At 45.3% G+C, this 20,401-nt stretch overlaps 1 protein-coding gene across 3 annotated transcripts in view; it reads right to left on the bottom strand.

Moving 5' to 3' along the window:
• Positions 1–20,401, bottom strand: part of Nedd4l (NEDD4 like E3 ubiquitin protein ligase) — a 319,449-nt gene that overhangs the window by 41,012 nt on the left and 258,036 nt on the right. For 2 of the 3 annotated variants that reach the window (XM_038329751.2, XM_038329753.2), the window contains 7 exons: positions 15,946–16,081; positions 14,726–14,902; positions 12,281–12,355; positions 10,601–10,660; positions 5,662–5,793; positions 5,036–5,155; positions 3,851–4,048 (listed from right to left, as the gene is read on the bottom strand). In XM_038329751.2, the coding sequence (XP_038185679.1) occupies positions 3,851–4,048; positions 5,036–5,155; positions 5,662–5,793; positions 10,601–10,660; positions 12,281–12,355; positions 14,726–14,902; positions 15,946–16,081 (898 nt within the window). The remainder of the gene's footprint in view (positions 1–3,850; positions 4,049–5,035; positions 5,156–5,661; positions 5,794–10,600; positions 10,661–12,280; positions 12,356–14,725; positions 14,903–15,945; positions 16,082–20,401) is intronic. The other variant, XM_038329752.2, reaches the window with a different exon arrangement.

The following is a 20,401-nucleotide window of genomic DNA, read 5'->3' as shown; positions in this document are numbered from 1 at the left end:
TATAACAAAGTCAGAGGGTTTTGGAAATGGCAAGAATATAAAAGAGCACAAACAGTACATGTGGCCTCGTTTTCTGAAAGCGAGAGGAGATTTTAATTGAAGACATAAATCATCAGAGCACTTTGTGACGGATGCTGACCCTGGAGCGAATGCATCTTTCAAAAGGCTGAGATGTCGTATTCCCAACATTTCTGTAGCATACTGTAGCACACAGAATTATGCCAGGATTTAGCATTTAGAGAGGCCATAAGAAGCTGACCATCGGGCTATCAGCTGGAGGTGGTTAACTGGATGGAAGACTTAGACGAACTGCACAAGATGTACTATTTAGTGTTAATTTAGTGTTAATGTACTATTTAGTGGGACAGGAGATGCCACAGCTGCTGGGGACCCTTGAAACCCCAAGTAGCCAGGTTTACAGAAAGCCTAAGGGAGCTATGAGGAAGTGGGGATTCTGGGCACTTGAACAGGAAAGGCCAGCCACGAGTGAAGTCAGCCGTACAGGACGACTGGCTCTGCGGGCCACAGATAGGTGACACAGAGAAGAAAAGAGAAACTCAGATGAATGGAAATACCCGGTCCTGGGGGAGGAAAGGGACGGGAGCAAGAACATTAAAACAGCTCAGCTTTGCAGGGAGGCTAAAGTGGCTCTGCATGGAAACCAGACTTCAGAGCACGGGCAGGCCCCGGGCCATGGACTCCTATTTTATTGTACCAGCAATAATCAAAATAATGGCCGCAGCTGCCAGAAGTCCTGTAAGGGATATGTGGTAAGAACCGCCCAAGCCACTGTCCCTTGGACAACTCAAGGAGGTAGGCGTCTCTGTGGCTGACGGACACGTGACAAGGCAGCTAAGGCCTGAGAGCACTGACGGCCAATACTGAAGTAAGGGTAAGATCGGGTTACTAATGAGGTCTTCATTGATAGGAACAGAAGCCAATCAAGCAGATGATATAATACACTTGGCTACTCCTCCATTTCCTTTGGGAAGAGGGTGTGTGTGTGTGGTGTGTGTGTATTAGAGAGAGAGAGAGAGAGGGAAAGAGAGAGAGAGGGAGAATAAAAGGTATTTTCTGATTTAAAAAAATACATAAAGTACAGGCATATAAATTGGTTAAAAAAAATCCTGTGTGCTTTTTTTCTTTTATTCTCAGCAATCACACCTAGGCTATAGTCAGTTTTGTTAGTGTAAACGTGGGTAGATGTAATTTAACTTAAGGCATGCAGTGCGCTGTTGTGAAGCAGCTTGATGCCCTGTCCTGTGAGAGGCATCAATACACCATCACGCATGCTTCCAGCTGTTCCCTTAATAAGAGGGGTGTGAAGGCCGAGGTCCCTAGGGACTCCCAGCATGCACTGCTGCTGGTGAGGCCAAAGCCATCCATTATTATTAATTTTTAAAAACGTGGTCAGCTTTAATTCCAGTTAGACTGCTGGCACACGGCCTCCATCACCTGTGTGTGTAAAGGCTGTGCACTGTGGATATGCTTCAATGGACTCTCAGTCTCTCAGTGTATATAAAGGGGACAGCGGCCTGCGCCTTCTCATGCCCCCAGTGAAGTTCAAGAACCTACAGTACAGGGGGAAGGGGAAAGAAGGGATATTCTCACTGTTCCCAGTTTGCCTCATTGGTTGCTTTTCCTTGTTCTGTTAGAACACTCACACTGCCATTGAACCTCATAATGCCAACTGCGCATATGCCTGAATCCAGAAAGTATCCTTTCTGTTCCTGCCTCCTCCCATCCTTTGCCAAGGTGGACAGGCAATTCTGAATCTGCTCTTCAGGATGACAGTGCTGTATGGTGTCTCCGTCTGCGTTAGATAACACAGGCAGCGAGGAATTTCCAGCTGTGGCATAAGCATTTTCAATGGCAGCAGCAATGAAATGTTCTAATAAATTAAATGCCCAAGTGGGCAAATCAATAGTAAGAATCTGGGTGAAAAAGAGACAACTGGTAATTAAGAGCAGGTTTCATTTGGCACCAGTGCCAGCAATAAATAAAGCCAGTGCTATTTAAAATGAAACCTGCCCAGCCGCACTTACTGCAGTTGGGGCGTGAAGGCTGTGAAAAGGTTAGGGGATTTGATTACTAAGCTAGTTCACATTGCTAAAATCATAGCTTATGTTGGCAAGCCACAGTGGCTCCATTCACTAATCCTCTGACTTTTATGATATTTATCCCGTATCTCTGGAGCTCCAGTTTCTGGCTAAAGCTTTGGAACCCCAGTAGCGCCGTGGAAAATGGAAACACCAGAAAGACAGCCGAGGTTCTGTGTCAGTGACAAAAAAATAAAAAGACCCCAAACCAGTCTCCACGGTTCCATCTGCCAAAGAGCTGCTCTCTTCTTCCCAGCCCACAAGCCTGTAATGCTATCTTCCGACTCGAAGGTGAGTCAAACAAACCTCCATGTCATCCCATGCCTTAGAGGTAGTTATCAGCTTACCAAATGAATGTCATCAGATCTTGATGGGAAGGCTCTTGGCAGGTAAGTAAATTCCTTTTTTGCAAATCAAGGAAGGGCCCTGAGAGCGGTTCTCACTGTGGAGTATTTGGAAATTCGGCTGAGTTTCTAATCATCAGTATATTGGGAGGGTGATGGTAGCTACTTAGCATTCAGTGGTGGAAGGCAAGGGGGTTAAACATCCCACCGAGGAAGGCGCAGGCCCATCCCTGTGGCCAAGAATGCCCTTGTGGGGACACCCTGCACCTCTGTCCACAGGACATCAGGGATCACACTGCCCTCTAGACCGATTCTCAAGGGATTGAATTAACATTACACCACAGACGGAGTGTAAATGATAGCCGGGCCAGGGTCACCTTGGGTGAAGCCTTTTCCTTAACATAATACTGCTGTCCCATCAGCTGGACAGTGACCACAGCTAGAAACATGAATTGAGAGTACATGTGTACAGTTGGTCCAAGACGGAAGAGCAACCCAGGGAAACACTCGCGTGAGTTCCGAGCAAGAAGATTAGATGCTGAAAGGGCACCATTAATCCCCGAGCTTGTTCTATACAATCACGATCAGATTAGACAGGCAGGAAAATGAAGTTCCTGCTGCACCCAAACCAACTGGAAACAAGAGAACCAAGTCCAGCTGAATTACAGGGCTAGGGACTGTGTGACAGAGGAATACTGACTTTTAAAAGAACTCTATGCTGCCTTAAAAGGGCTCGCTCTGACTAGGCTGAAGAAACGGAGAGCTGACTGGGGGACACGGAGGCATTCACCTGGGCTTCATCTCATTTCTCCCAACTCCGACACACTGGCTCTTTCACACGTGGGATTTCAGAAAACGTGAAAGAGCAAGCAGCATGGCAAGAGAAATCAGTTTTGTCAAAATGTTTCCTGGGAACAACAGCCAGGTTTGAATCAGGTCATACACGCAATCTTTTAGTTCATGAAGAAGAAAGGAAGTGTAGCCCAGAAAGAGAAAATGCTGATCTGAAATGAGCACTAGAGTGAAAATGACTCCTCTTGTAAAAGATGGGCATAGCAAAAAGAGATAGAGAAAACATCAGTTTTAGACGTTACCTAATTCCCAATACAATTACTAACAACACGGGGTGTGATAAAATGAAGTCAAAAGACTAGTAATGCTAAGGCCACCTTTGCCCCCGCAAATAGAACAAATGATTAGAACCAGAGCTTTCCAGGACTGCCAAGCTGGTACAGTACCCCAGTGGCTAACATCTGTGTCTACAGACACAGCACCCACCCATTAGGATACTTGCTTCAGAGTTGGAGAGGAAACGCCTCTACCAGGACCACGAGTACCGAGTCAGAAAAGAAAGAATTCACCGGAGCTCATGGTGAAAGTGGAGGCAAATAAAAGCAGCAGCCTTACCCAGGTTGTAGTCTTTGTGTTATGGTCAATGAAGAAGGGTCGGCCGTTTGGAGCTATCCTCATCTCCCAGCCTGGTGGCAGGAAGCTCTGTGTGACTTTGTGCTGTGGTTTGGGGGAGTTGTAAGGTGATGGCTGAGGGGACTGTGGACTAGAAAGGGTATCTTTCACAGCGCGGCGTATGGGTGAGTCCTTGGCACCCTAAGGAACAATAACGAGTATTAGAACTCTTCACCATGTGCCAGTTCAACATGCCACAACGCAGTCGGTACTGCAGGAAGCTCTTCCTTGGACAGCGGCGAGGGAGGGACTCCCCCAAACTCCATTTCTCCATTTACTTTCGAACCAACCTAACCTTATACCTTTCTCTTGGTTAGATACGCAACTGTATCAAGGAGGAATAGTCACAATTCTTTGCCAAACATGCTTGCCAAAAATACCATTTTTATGGGTGGAGATTTCAGGATGAGCAGGATGAGCTCCTGCTCTCAAACAGCCTTTTGTCTAATGGACACACTGCTGGGTTTTAGGGTCCAGAAGGACACCTCTATCGGTAGAGGCAGCCACCTGGAACGACAGTTGCCACCCCACATTCCCACCAGTCTGGAAGTGCCCTCATCCACTCCCGCTGCGTAGGAGCTTGCCTCAGAGTACTTTAATTTACTCATCAATTCCCTCGCTTTTCTAAGTGACATTTGTGAGGTTCACGGTTGCCACTAAAACATAACCAGGAAAGCGCACAAGCAGATGTCCAGCAATGACTTAAGAGATGAAAATAGACATTAGAGACATGTACCCACACAATGGAAGACCCTACATTCAAAGAAAAAAAAAAGAACAAAGCAATAACTGCATTCTAAAACTCAACAGAAGCATCGCTACTTGGAAGAGTTATGGGTTCTGATGAGGGAGCAAACACAACAGGAATGGTACAAGACCAGCAGAGAACGGCACCAGTCACCCAAGCATGGCACCAGTCAAATGAGAATGAAGATTATGACAGAGTCTAGAATGTTAGCAGGGCAAGGCACAGAAGCATGGACACAGTCTCAGGCCAGCCTTCACCACCAACCCACGACTGCTCGGCCTGGAGCTGCCTGAGGAGTGAAGTCCAGTTTAGAGAGAAGAGCAAATGAGGAGGAGCCACAGGACAGAGATGACCCTGGTTAGACGAGGCGGCCTTCTCACCTCCAGTGGGGCAGATAAAGTTACTGTTGGCGAGCTGAGGCTACGGGGCCGGCGGATCTGAGGCTCGACTAGGTGGTTGTTACTGTTTGTGGCTGATCCGGAGGCACCATCTTCTGCAAGCTATTTTGGAGGCAAAAACAGGTTAGCTTTGTATGAGGATCTCCCTGTGTGTGATCAGGAGCATGAACCCCAACAACAACAACAACAACAACACACAGAGCCATAATGAAAGGTTTGGTCTATTTACAGCATGGAGGAAAATAATTAAACCTAATAATGGGGGTGAAGATGGGGAAACACATTCAAGAGAAATAAAAACAAATCACTGGCCAGTATAAAAACTAGCCTTGGGAAAAGAAGGGATGTGGGAGTAGGGGAAGGGAGCTATCTACAGCCATAGGCTCACTTTCTGAAAGTATCTTTGAGGTCTCACTAAAATAAATGTATCCAAGGACCAAGGTCATCCTCAGGCAAATATTAATTCTACTGAGAGTAACACATGTCTTTGGTGAGAAGAGGCCTTAAACACAGGCCTTTCAGAAAAGGACATTAGCATCATCAGGTCAGGATGTTGCTGGCCAGTACATCTTGGCCCTCGAGCCTGGGTTGGATGGTGATCTTCATACCTGCATTATTGGTCGAGTCCAAGTTGTGGTTCGATTGTTATGATTGACATAGTATGTACGTCCCTTAGCATCCTTTCTTTCTTCCCAGCCTGAAGGTAGGCCCGGCGTGGTATGTACATAGGCCACTGATGGCTGTTTGTGCAAGAAATCATCATTACTTAACAACTAGAATTTGTCTTCTGACCAGTTTAACAATGTAACATATTCCTAGAAAGTATATTTCTCTGGGCAAGATAAGTTAATGCTGTTTGTAGAGAAAAAAAAACAAAACCATAAAACAGACAAACAAAAACAAAACAAAGCCCATAACCCACATACAAAGAGCAGTCAGGAAGTCAGAGACAGATTATACAGATTGTGAGATGGGCCAGGATTCACATTCTTATAAAACCGGCTCTTAGACCTGCCGGTCTTAAATTCAAATCACCACTAAGGTGTTTGTAGAGATAGAGAATGTACCAAAACCTGGTCCAGTTGCTAAAGTTCATTGCTAAACCACATAGCTTGAAAGAGAATTTCAAGGTGCCCAAACTCTTATGCCCACAAGAGGAATGCTCTAGATGCTTCGAGAGAGCTGGCTACCACAGATGCTCAGCACAAAGTTCTTCCCGAGGCTCAGTGTACACAAACTTCCAGGGCAAAATGTGACAAAGAACCTTTCCTCTTTGACTTGCACTTCTGTATGGGGGACATCATCTAAAGGGACCCTGTCATGTCTGTGGAGCCCCCTATTAGAGGTTCTGTTTACACCAGTGTAATGGCATAGAGTCTATCTTCCCAGGTCTATGATGTAAAGTTTGGACTATATTTGGATAGTGCAAATTCCATCTTTCTTTCTTTCTTTCTTTCTTCCTTCCTTCCTTCCTTCCTTCCTTCCTTCCTTTCTTTTTTTTTTTTTTTGAGACTGGGTTTCACTACGTAGCCTTGGCAGGCCCAGAACTCACTATGTAAACCAGGCTATCCTTGAACTCATAGAAAGCCTGCCTCGGCCTCCCCAGTACTGGGATTAAAGCCATGTGCTACCAAACCCAGTATGGATTTCACCTTTTTATATAAAGAATTACTGAGACTTTGGTCTGTGTAAAAAGCAGCCTGAGAAGTACAGTCTGGGCGAACGGGTATTAGAAGATACAGGATGGTGAAGTGACTGACAGCAAAGGGATGCCCAGGGCCAGCACCAGCCTAGGGATGCTGAGGGATGCCTGCACACATGGTGCTGTGCCATGCATTTGTGCTGGGGAAGCAGCGCTCTAGGGGAGAGGCTCAGAAAGACCCACCAGGGCCACTGAGACTTCTGGGAGGTAGAGGAACAGGATCCCTGTTGCTCTGAGTGCTGCCTAAAGTGGGGTCTTCTCCCACCAGCCCTCAGGTGCTTCTGTCTTAGAATTAGGCTGATCACATAACTCTTCTCTTGCTGGGCCTCTTTTCTGTTCCTGACCTAGCTTCTCTGCTTACTTCTTTTTTTAAAAAAATATTTATTTATTCTGTATACAATATTCTATCTGTGTGTATGCCTGCAGGCCAGCAGAGGGCACCAGACCCTATTACAGATGGTTGTGAGCCACCCTGTGGTTGCTGGGAATTGAACTCAGGACCTTTGGAAGAGCATGCAATGCTCTTAACTTCTGAGCCATCTCTCCAGCCCTCTCTGCTTACTTCTAACTGCTTTGGTAAAGGTCACAACCACAGAGTCATCAGTGGACCTGGGACCCTAAATTAGAGGAAGCAAGAACATGTACATTGCAGTTACTAAGGACTGAAAGCGAAGAGGCTCCTTTGTCTGCTTCCCATGCTGAACAGGAGACTCCAGAAAAATTAACCTGAACACTGACTGGGAAGCAGCTGACTCCGTGGTTATTTCTAAACCATGTTTATCAGGCAAGGAGAGAGAATTTCCTGCAAAGAAATGCAGCAAACATCTTGACATTTTCCCAGGCAAACCCTAAAGGATAAGGGAATTCCAAGAACAACTAACTACACAGCATCCTGTATCCAGGAACAAGACAAGGGATGTCAGGCTCTTATGACCCCGAGAGACAGACCAAGCAATCCACAGCCTAATGGGGAACACCAGCAACAAAACTCTACCTCCCTCCAAAGACTTTCAAAACCTAGACTGGCCAAAAGTCTGACGTACTGTCACCTAAGCAAATAGGTTAAAACTTTCGGCAAAATACCCTTTGATTCACCATGACTTATAGAACCAAAACTGGCTTAACTACAAGGACTATTAAATGGCACTTGTCACTTTTCTCCTTTCTTGATGAGTTATGTTTTGGGGGAGAGGCATTTTGATATGTTCTCAGAAAATTCATTTCTAGAAACATTAAGACTTTAACAAACAACGATGACATTCCTGGAACAGATACTTTTGAACTGATAAACTGAACGACTTGGATGTTTCCCAACCTCAGAACTGAGCTGCCAGCTGCAAGAACTTCCTGCGCTCAGGTTTCACACACAGATCATCAGTTAACAGGACCAGTTGGTTCACAGAACCAGGACGACAGCGGAGAGAACACTGAATTTGTTTATAATGATTATTCTCCTGGGAACTGAATGGGCAACTGCTATGTGTGACATCTAAATAAGATGTTGTTCCTAAATATTTTTTGACAGTGTCCTCTCTAAATGGGCACGTAGAACAACTTGTGTTGACGATTCCATTTATGACTAAAACACGGCCATCCAGGACACATGACCAGCAATGACAAGACTCCGCTTCTCCAGACAGCTCTGTGCAATAGGCCCAGGCGCGGGGCCAAAAGATTCCACTTTTACTACTGTTATGTGAATAACAGTATACTTCGGGGCACCTCGAGAAACACGTTAGGCAATCAAACACAAGCTGAACATTTCTGTTTATGAAATTCACTTCTGTTCTCATTCATAGGCCAAATATACTGCTGAGACTTATGATTCCAAATAGCCATTCACTTCAATTTCACTCTCTACAGTGAAGAACCAGACGATGTTTACGCTGAGAAAATCTGACTATCTGTTGACACTTGCCATCATAGATTCTCCATGACTCACCCAGACCCTGCCATAGTGGTATCGCAGGATATTTTTAGAATCTCTTCAGAGAAGATCAAAGGACTTTCTCGCTTTCTGTTTGAAAGAGAGAGGCCTGCTGGAGCCCGTACGAAAGTGACACTGGGTCTACAGGCTTCTGCCATAAATCAAAGGGCCACGATTCCTCGGATGAGGCTCCGCGCTTCATCACAGTGTAGGGAGAGGGTTTACAGAGGAGGATGGCTACCACAACACAGTGGAGATGGGGATGCCCTCCAGCGAGAGAAGAGCGCAGAAACTGCAGCACACTTCCATCACCGAATGCTAAATGACCATTAACAGTGCCAAGAAAAATTGATGTAAGTTCAAAACACTTTGCTGAGCATGTTGTACGCAACATCGCACTGGTGCTTCCCTCCTAGATGCTGTGTGCATAACTGCAGCACATGCATGCTTGGGAGAGCTCAGGGAGGAGCAAGGTGACACATTACAGGGCGTTTCTGCCTGGCACACGCATCAAAGAGGCGGTCAGAGGAAAATCCATGCTAGGAGACAGAACAGGAGATAGAGGGGATGGAAGGGAAATGGACTCGGTCCTTTCACACTCATCTAGGTCCTGAGAAAGCCAGGCACATCAGGGTGGGAGAATCATTTAGCAACTACCATCGCAAGGTCTTTAAAAGACCAAACCCAATCCATGTTTTAATTCACGGATGGAGGAGAACACAGGCAAGGAAAGTCCAGCCCCAGAGTGACGTGGGCTTTCCTCCTGATGGAGGAACTTGTTCTGTCTGGAATGTTTTTACCATAGAGCCTGGCACTACAGCAGTTCCGTTTGCCTTGTTACTTGCTATCATTAGCCATCCCAACGCTCCGAAGCTTTAAGCAGGTCACAAATCCAACTGAACGTAAAAACAGCTGCTTCATTACCAAAGGATGTCACGAAACAAAACCATACCATGGAATGGTCTGCCCTGCAGCCCCACTTTCTCAGAGAAATCAACTACCCCATGTAGACTTCTCTGAATCCTGCTGGAGGTGGGGAGCCTGGATCTCCAGTACATGCGTGTTATGTAGGCCACGGTGGCTTAGCAACCTTACACTGTGCTTGCTGCACAGATGGCCAATGTGAGTTTCCTTTGTGTAACACGGAGGGCTAAACATCCTTCAGGAAATCAGCTATTGTGTATAAAGTCATTCATCACCAGTAAGGAGCCACAGCGCATGTGACAAAGCTGGAACAATAAGGGAAGTTCTTCAAATGGTCATCTAAGCTCAAATCATCAAATACGGGCCTGCCTGACGGCAAAGATCAAGTAGAACACAAGGAAAATAACGACTCAAATTGAAGTCACATATAAGCATAAATACTATCAATCAAAATAAGGAAATTATAATAACAATATTAGATACTTGCATTGAAATATGCTAATTGCTTCCTGTCCTGGAAATGGTAAAAACACTTGTCCGTTCCTGTGAGTCAAACTCCTTGTGGCAGAAAGAGGTTACTGGTTATGATGGCGATACAGAAAAAATATGGCCCCCTATTAAAAAAATGTGGTATGGAGAACAGAGAAGAGCGCACAGCCTCTTGCACATCCGGACTCACATGCACAGCCCTGGATGATTCCTATGGCTTCCCTAGCTACTGACAAAACTGTATTTGAAATGCTTGGATTAAGCACATGTAACCAGGCTTGACAATACTTCTAATAGAATCACACAGGATTAAAAAATGATTCCATTTTATCCAGGACCTTTGAAGAATTCAAAATGAGAAGCTGAAGATAAGAAACACATATGTCTTTGTACCACACAGAAACTGACCTTATTTGATAACGGGAGGAAACATATTTACCATAACCAACATACTAAACTACCCCATAGTCCTTCACCACTAGGGTCCCATAACTTGTGTTATTACCGTTGGTTCCTCACCACCCGTGACAGTTGATGAACGCGCTCGCCTAGTTGGGGTGCTGGGCTGTTAAACAATAATGTATATCAGTAACTTGTATTTGGGGGACCATCCACTGCTTAGTGAAGCAGGAATCACTGCTGTGGCGATGCTGTGGCAGATGACGTGAGATTAGGAACCCCAATTATCCACCTTGTCCAAATGAAGCTGAGCACACACCAATGACCAGCAGCAAAAATAGAGCATAGCACGTGCCCTCTCTGGACCGCCGTATCAGCCCAAAGAAGCTCAGGCTGCATCCTCACTAGGGGTGACCAACAACCACTTCAAGTGGGATATTCTGTGCTCCATAGTCCAGATCTTAGAATCTTTTATCTGCAAATCTCTGAGAGGCCAATGGTGGTCAGTGAGTGCACGGCACCTTCTGGACGAGGAGAGAAGGTGGAAATCACGGCCTCCATGGCAAACAAAATGGACACTGATTTTGAAGAGGAGAGTAAGTGCAATTAATTTCTCCCAGAAAAATCACAGAATCACTAGGGCGAGAAGGGTCCCCACCACTTCATCACAGTGTACGGTTCTGCTTTGGGAGGTCTGTACTGAATCCACCTCAGCTTGTTATTAGCCAGCCTTCACGGTGGACTCCACCACCGAATTTATGATTTTCACTGGCACACCATCACTTCATTTAGGCAAAAATGTCCTTTGACGTCAGGTAAAAATGTTTATGGCGAGGAAGATGGTTTCAAAAATTTCAAATCTGTTGCCTGTCTTCAAGCTCATACACAATGAACCAGGTCATTAAAGAGGATTTGTAGCAATAAAAAAAAAAAAATGGGCAGGCGGCTCATGCCTGTAATCTCAGCACTCAGGATGGGAAAGCAGGAGATTGTTGCAAGCCTAATGCTAGCCTGGAGTATATGATGAGAGTTCCAGGCTGGACTAGGCTATAGACTGAGACTCTGTCTCAACTCCCACTTCCCCTACAAACCCACAAAAACTAAACAAATAAAAGGCCAACGTCAAATATCAAATTGAACATTTAAAATAACCACAGAAAAATTTCACCTCCCAAAGAAGAAAAACATTTTTTTTTTTTGGTCAATTTGTTCTTACGAGGCAATGCTCATCTGCCCTCCAATTTGATATTTAGTATATTATTGGAATGGAAAACCCTTCTACCACGTGATGGGCACTCAGACTTATCACAGCCATAGGAAGGAGGGAGCAAATGGCAGCCGACATTTCATTCATGGGGATGCCTTTGTAGCTAGCACAGGTGCTCTGGGCAGTGGTAAAATTTAGGCTGTCTTGCTGGAAGAGTTCTTCCTGATCAGTGAGTCTGCAGAGTTCAGATACCAGGACCAGAGATATAGCTGTTGAACGGACCACGCAGTTTCAGTAATATAAGCACGTCAGAAATGCACACCTTGCAGTGAGAAGCCAAAGCAAGTTTTTAGCATTTTGGAAATGTGGTTGGCAGTTAGGATTCTGGGCTGGAAAGTTGAGATCCTTGCACAATTTACCCAGAAAATTTCAAATGTCTTGCTTTATATGGTGAATGGACCTACACAGGAAAAACTCTTTCTCAGCAGCCCTGACGATTTTGAATCAAAGCCAAAAAAAAAAAAAAAAAAAAAAAAAAAAAAAAAAACCAGCTGAGGATTGGAGATGAGTGTTTATTACCGGTGGTAGGTGAGCCTGCTCAGCAACCGTGTCGGTAACACTGCAGGACCGAAGCCTCGACGAGGGCTCTCTCTGCTGCAGGGAAGGAAAAGACGGGCAGGGTTAAAGGGGATATCCTCAGAACTAGTTCACCTGCTTGCCTGCACGGCTCTCTGACACCAGGAGGTAATCAAGCACCACTTCTTTCAGAGCAAGGACAGGAGTCCTGGCAGATCTCTGTTTCAAGTGTCTGTTTTCCCGCAGACCAGGACTACTGGAAGGGAAGAGACAGGTCCACACAACATTCAAGAGTAACAAGAGGTCAGCAGTCCTGTACACTGCCTGGGATGCCAGCTCCGGGCAAACTCTCAAGCGTGACGAACAGAGGAAAAGAGGGACCAAAAGGTGACACATGGCCCTTGACCAGCTACTAGTTCACAGTGAAGTGGCTGCACTGCAGAGCCGGCTGAACTCAGACATCATCCCCTCCTCCCTGCAAGAGGCAGGGCTTTATATTTAGCTTCCAAGCGGAACTTCCGTCCAGACCACAAGTGGGGCAGAGAGGGAGGTAAATCCAAAGATCGTCTTGTGTGTCACACATAAGGCTCTTCTCACTAATTTGAATTCTTGGTGGTTAAACAAAGCCTCGTCGATCTGAAGGACGATCCTCGAAGGTCACAGACAGAAGTCACAGGTTCCTTACCAGCGATGCTTATCCCATGGTACAGCTTGTAGCACATGGGGCTTTTACTATTTTAAGATAACGCCCAGTAAGTTAAAGGCAGCGGAGCTCTGTGGTGGTAACGGGGACAACGCCCACCTTCCCACACTGGGCAGTGTGAAGGAGTCGTTCCTGAGCAAACAGTTCGACCCACGGCCCTGAATACACAGTGGCCTCAAGCATCAAAATCAGAGGAAGCTCCCTAAGGATGTGCTATCACACCTGGTCTTAATATGCCATGCTTCTGGAAATGCTAAACGCAAGAGCTCCCGGCTCTAACTGTGACAAATGCTAATTTACGTCGACAAAGAAAACTAGGAGCTTTCCCCATATGGTTTATATAAATGGCATATAGCTGCTATAATTTCAGCAATTCTTTCTTTGATACATTTTAAATACATGGCTTCAGGTGGCTTAGGCTGTTTCCATAGCAACACTTTCACCCAGTCAGATATCTCATATACACAACCTCGTTTCTATCCACTTAGCACTGGATTTTCATCTCAGTGCTATTTCTCTTTTTGAGAAACATTCATAGAATTCTAATGCGAAAGCAGATTAAGAAGACATCCCTGCGACTCATGTGACAGGGGCCGGCAGTTTCTTTTAGAAGGAGAACCCCCGCAATGGAAGGGCTCATAATCGTGTACGCAGTGGCTTTTACGCTTTGTGTGGCCCTTCTATCGTTTACATTCAGAATGCTCATAAGAACGACTATCATATGAGAATGCCATTTCCAACACAGGGACTATCATCATTTTCTCCGGGACATCTTTATAAGTCCAGCTGCCTGAGAAACATGGTGTGTGCATTTGGTCTTAATTATACACACACACACACACACACACACACGGATGGTCTGTGGGCGTTTCCTGTAGTTTTGCACTGTCAACTGCAAATTTCATTCCTTTTCACTGACCTGAGACTTCTACAAAGTATTTCTCTGATGGCCGAGAACTCCAAGTTCAAGTGCTACTGTGATGTCAGGGCCACAGTTTCATACTTTCTCTCCTTAAGAGTTCATATATTGGGTTTCTGGGTATCTTCTACCACCTAGTCAGGCTTTCCCAGGGACAACCGCTTACACATCTGGCCCTACTTATCTGTGAACTAGAACGCAAAGGTGTGTGGACTATGAGTTTAGAAGATTGGCTGGGAGGCTCTAGGGCTCCTGATTCTCAACAGGACAACTGCCCTCATGATGAAGACACTACTTTCACGAGGTTTGTGAATGGGAAAGAAATTCTACAAGGTTAAAGCTAGAACTCACAGAATAAATAATAAAAAGTGGTCGATAAGCCACTTCTTTCTAAACAAAAGAAGATTCTTATCATCCAGAGTAAATTTTCATATAGACCCGCCTCTCCTAGGGAAGGGGAATCTTGGGAGAACCTGGGCTGACTGGGTATGGAAGGCCCCCTGGCCAGCGGTTCTCAGCCTTCCTAACGCCATGACCCTTTAATACAGTTCATGTTGCTGTGACCCCCCCCCCAACCATAAAGTTATTTCATTGCTACTTCATAACTGTAACTCTGATGCTGTTATGAACTGTAATGTAAATATTGAATATGCAGGATGATCTTAGGCGACCCCTGTGGAAGGATCATTTGACCTCAAAGGGGTCACAACCCCCAGGTTGAGAACCACTGCCCACTGCCCTTGCCATTATCTGTATACAAGAGTCTCCTACAGCAGCAACAAAGGACCAACTACCGCTCAGCTTTTCTAACAAGACCGTGACTTACGATCAGAGAACTGAACTGTTCCCCATTGGAGTCTGGTGCCATCTGTAACCTTCTGCTTAGTTCCTCCGACAGCTCTTGGGGGCTGGTCCGAGACACTGGGGAGGCAGGAGGTGGGGGCAGAGCCAGGCTAAGAGAGTCTCCTGCCATGTTCACTTCCTCTGAAATGGTCTCCCAAGGCTTTGGAGGAAAGAGAAAGAAGATTAAGCGCTAGGAATTGGGGATTTAGCTGTCTTCCCTCCAACAAAGCATACAACATCCACAACCATCAGGATAATGGTAATTAATACCTACACAGCAAGGGGCACGAGATCTTTAGGAATAAGCTTGGGGAAGACAGAACCACTGTCCCAATCAACAGTCAACAGACGGGGAAGCTTAGCTGAGAGAGCAAATCTCTCTGCTGATATAAGCAATCAACTGGGGGTGTGACCAGGTGTGAAGGAGCGGGCTCAGGGGCCATGATCTCACCGCTTAGGGATACACACTCCACAGCGCAGCTTTCTGCCAGCCTCTATTACAAATGGATTAGAAACGCCCCAAGAATTTACAAGCAATTTTCATGTTATATTTTTTTCTTTCTTTTCTAGCCGCTGTGAGGATTCTTAATGAAAACAGCTTAGATGCTGCAGAATGGTTCGGGAATCTACCGTGGCATCGCTAACTTCCTGCCCTAATACCGGCCACTGCCATGTTTCGTGAATGACTTCCCAACATCCGGTCAACAAAATGATCAGTGTCATCGGCACTGAGTTAGGATTATTTCTCATTTGTCGCTTAATTCATCTCCTTTCCCAGTAATTCTTATTAACTCAAACTTGTACATTTTTTGGTAATCTCTCCTAAGATGACACGCAGTTATCAGAAACTCATCCGTGATACCCAAACAAGTGGACAGAGCTCACTCGATTCCTCAAAAATGGCAACCTTCGTGTTGTTTTGTAAGATTGGTTAGATCCTGGGATAAACCAGTCATTAAGTAGAAACATGTAAGACTTTCACACGAGAAAAAAATGTTCTCCCTTTGATATTTATACAAGTCTTGGCTGAACATGGGTTCCACACGCATTTTCCAAGTTAACTAACACTCAGATGGGAATCAATTAGTTATGAGGCCACAATCTTCACACTCAATCCACAGTTTACTGAGAGGAGAAAATGGGATACAAAATCACCCTGGGGCTCGTGGGAAGATGGAGCTGCTCAGCTTGCCAGCAACATACCTCAGGGCCCTCTCCACCGCCTTCCGAGGCCTCCGGCTCCAAGTCTTCACTGATGTGCCTCCGCGAGCGGAAGCGCCGGTGTGCAGCCTCCTGGTTGATCTGCCTGATGTTATTGTCTGACTCGGAGGACACATCCCTGAAAGGAGGGTGGGGTGGGGGGATGAGAAGAGGTGTTCACAACTAGCCCAACAGTCCATTCCTCGCTGTGGGCCACACACTAAGATGTCAGTGTCAAACACCAGCAAGGAGCATGCAACCATCGTCTGGCTCCACCACACTGCAGGCTCACTCCGACCTCACGGAAGCAGCCTCAGTGCCCTGAAGAAGAGTGACAGCGGCACCTGAGCATCGTTCAGACATGGACGGCCATCCCTCTGCATCCATGGGGAACGACTGCAGAGCCTTCCCTATCCCCACAGAGTCTAAAATCCTACAAGGTCAGCCCCTAACAAAGAATGACACTGATTGCCCAGAACTCACGTACAACTTTCTGTATACTTTTTAAATCCCCTCTAGATGACGTACAATGCCTCAGACAATGAAAAGGCTGCAAAAAAAATTGTGTAGGGAATGAAGACAGAGACAAATGACCGCCTGGGGTCAGCACAGGCCTGATGTATTTTCCTGAATAGTTTGCTGGAAGCCATGAGTCGAGAGGGATGGCTGTTCCCCACATTGCACTCTAGGATTTAAGAGAGAAGAGAAACCTAAGTCCTTCAGTCTGCGGTAAGTCAAGCCTCTGGAGGAAGTGACAAGCAAGCCCACACATGCTCACACATGCAGCCCATCAGCAGGTCCCCTCTAGGTCTAGCCAGCAGTGACAAAACAGCTAATTTGGGTAGTCAGTAAATGACTGAAGGCTGCCAACAGTACCAATTCAAGGCTGAAGTCCCAAGGGGAGGTCTCCTGAGCTGTGTGACTTACTTTTAAATGCTTTCTGTCTTGTTTTGGCAAAAACCTCACAGCACAATTTTGCAGCCCCCTTCCCCAACAACCCCCCTCTACTAATCCAAATGAACACCAGGGGCCGACCTCCCAAATACGCTCCGGACTTGAAGAACAGGGCGCTGTCACACCCGAGCTGTTTGTTTTGCCACGTAAGGTCCTTAAGTCGGGATCTGAGTGAAGAACTTATTCTTGAAAACGACCCAATCGACAGCATCCTAAAAATACTTTGCAGTACATGACAGGAGATGGTCCTTCGGGGGAAACCATCAGCTAGATGTGGCTGGAGCGGAAGTCTGAACGCCCTCCAGAGGCACCTGCGCACATGATCAGTCTGACTACACATCGAGTCAGCACAAATTATGTTGCAGGTTAATGTTCCAGAATAACTCAGAATTTTAGTTCAGGTGAATTGAAACACAGCATTAATCAACAGTCTACTTATAGAGTCTTTCTAAAAGGAAAGATTTAAAGTTTCTAGTTCTTCCAAACTCATTCATAATCCCAGAAAGAACCAACTGGACTTCAGAGTAGCAATAGACTCAATGAACAACAGTGTAGGAAGATGTCACAACATCCTAAGTAAACAGATGTTTCTTTTTATTTTATTTTTTTTATAATATTTTGAAACAGGGTTTCTCTGTGTAGCCTTGGCTGTCCTGGAACTCGCTCTGCAGACCAGGCTGGCCTCGAACTTACAGAGATTTGCCTGCCTCTAGGCATGTGCCACCACTGCCTGGCTTAATCAATTTTTTTTTTAATCAAACATCTTTACACTATTAACTTTAGGGCTAAAAAAAGTAGTGTGAAAGTTAGTTTCTATTTAATTCACATGTAAATTATAATTCTTTATTACTTAAATATGAATTAAAGGAATTTTGTATTTGTAGATATAACATAAATTTGCTGCTATTACAACATATATTGTTGTATTAAATATAATTAGAATAAACTTGTACACTAAATAGAGGGATCTTCAGAAAACTGATATTATCATAGATGCAATTATTATAATCAAGGAATACAAAAGTGTAGTAATGTTTCTGAAAACATAAAAGATTAAAGATGTTACTGCTGGCTTTTAGAAAATACCATATTGTATCTGTGATGATGTATTTATTGTCCTCATGTTTTAAAATGTTCAACTCTCAAGCGTGAAATAAAGTCTAAAACAGAAATGCAAAGTGTTAGAGTACATTTGTAATGACCTCAGCAGGGAAGCGGCCAAAGGAAGCTATGGGGTGCTTGCCTGCTTTTATCTTCTTAAATTTCTTTTTCCTTTCTTTCCTACCCTTTTTTATCAGGCAGGGTTTTTCTCTGAAGATCAGGCTGGCCTCGAACTCGCAGAGATCCGCCTGCCTCTGCCTCCCCAGTGCTGGAACTAACGGTGTGTGCCGCTGCACCTGGCCCTCTCTTGGTGAATAAGGGTGAACACAATTGCTCTTTATGATGATTTTCCTCACTTGAAAACTCCTGACTCCACGTGCACTCTGTCAAGGCTGAAAGTCCTCCTTCAAATTCAGTCCACAGGAGGGACTTCAGCAGCTCTACAAACCTGGGTAAAACAAGGGTCACAGTGCCTGGGTGGAGTGACGATTTGTCTGTATCTCACATCCTCTAAAGTATATGATGCCTCCTATTGCACGACGTGTGTGTGTGTGTGTGTGTGTGTGTAGAATGTTGTGTTTAAAATCAGTGATGTCAATTTCCCATACCCAATATGCTCAGCTAATCAGCAATTGGTCTGAATGGCAGCTGGAGGGATAAAGGGAGCAGGAGGCTGGATAGCCCGGGAATGTGCTCTCTGCTCCCTGGTAGCTTTGAAGCCCTGTTCCCACGGCCAGGAGAGACTCATTTGTCTCAGCTTAAAGCAATGGATCAATCCATTCCCTCCCTGGCTATGAACCTTTGAAACTGTGAACCCAAATAAAACCCTTACTCCCATAATTTATCTTAGGTATCTGGTCACAGCAATATCAAACAGAGTAGCACAGGCTTTTCTCGTCTTATGTAATGATATGAAGAATTTGCACAGGGTGTGAGCGTGTGTGTGTGTTTCCTCTGCATTTAACTGAGTGAAAGAGCTGTTGACTGCCTACAAATTTCTACAAGTACCTATAGCTACCAGTTAACCTGATAAACCTAGACGCGAAGATCATTTTACCAGGAACAGGGAAACAGTGTGAGAAATGCCTACGTCATCTTTTCTTTTTTCCAGTCCTTAATTTTGCACACACAGTTTCCCTTTGAATATCATGGGAAGTGACATGAATGGCAAGACTTTACCACTTACCAATCCTTCCTTGAATCCAAGCTCAGTGTTTACTAAGATTAAAGCCTCAGACCACGCCCAGCCGCCAAGCATTTGTTTTAATAAATTATTTTTCTTACTATTACATACACATGTGTGTGACAGTATGGGTATGTGTATGGATGTGTTATGGCATGTGTGATGAGGTCAGAGGACAACCTTGGAAATAGGTTCTCTTCCCCACTGTGGATTCTGGGGGTTGAACTTAGGTCCCCAGGCTTGTGAGGCAGAGGCTTTTGACCCTTTGGGCCATCTTGCCCTCCCCTTTGCTTCAATGCATATGACTGTTAAGAATGACCCAACCCACAGAGCTAGGACTGGTTGCTAGGGAACTGGGAGATGCAATGAGTATCTTATAATCAAAATCTTAAGTACTTCAGCTTAAGTTTATCTTACAAATGGTATTTGTCATTTTTGTAGTAAAATATAGTTGACTTCCAAATAGGATTAAGAATAAATCTAAAATAAGGTGTTTTAAAAGTTACTAGAATTGAGAAGGTGGGGTGACTTCAAGGGACACCTTCTGTTCTGTAGGTATTAGGAGAGGACTGAACTTGGCCCAGACAGCACCCCAAACCATGTGTCTAAAATCACTTCATCTAAAACTGTATTTTGCTACACTCTGACTCTGGTGCTGGGCATGAGGCTCTCTGAGTAAGAAGTCCCAGTCCCAGTATTTTCCTATTCATCCACCTCACAGGCAGCTCACACCTGAAATCCTCGCACGGGGGAGGCTGAGTAAAAGTACGAGGCCATCCGGGGCTACCGAGTGAGAGCCTGGCAGAGAAAAACAACAAACACACAGCCAACCCAACACACACAGAACACAAGCTGCAGAGCTGGTAGATGGGAGAGGGCTGGCGGCAGACATTCACTTGTCGGGAGGGGCCTGCTCTGTCTCCCAGCTCTTTTTTTTTTTTTTTTTTTTTTTTTTTTTTTTTTTTTTTTTTGCTTTGGGGGAGGGACATGATCCATAGGAGCTGGCCACAGAGAAAGCCAGCAGAAAGCAGCTGTGATGAGACTTCTGGGCACTCTGCATGTTCAACGGAGGGACATCTTTCAAGAGATGGAGAGGCAGAATTGCCTCCAGAGTGTCCCTTCCTTGAAAGGCAAGTCAGGGACAAAACGAATCCTGCCAAGTTGACAGGGTTCAACTTTGGGATGTCTGTCTCTTCATGTCTACCCACTGAGGCCGCGAAT

The sequence above is a fragment of the Arvicola amphibius genome, chromosome 5, assembly GCF_903992535.2.
Source record: "Arvicola amphibius chromosome 5, mArvAmp1.2, whole genome shotgun sequence".
Lineage (NCBI taxonomy): Eukaryota > Metazoa > Chordata > Mammalia > Rodentia > Cricetidae > Arvicola > Arvicola amphibius.
The sequence above is the reverse complement of the archived record's forward strand: the minus strand, read 5'-3'. Positions and strand labels throughout refer to the sequence as shown.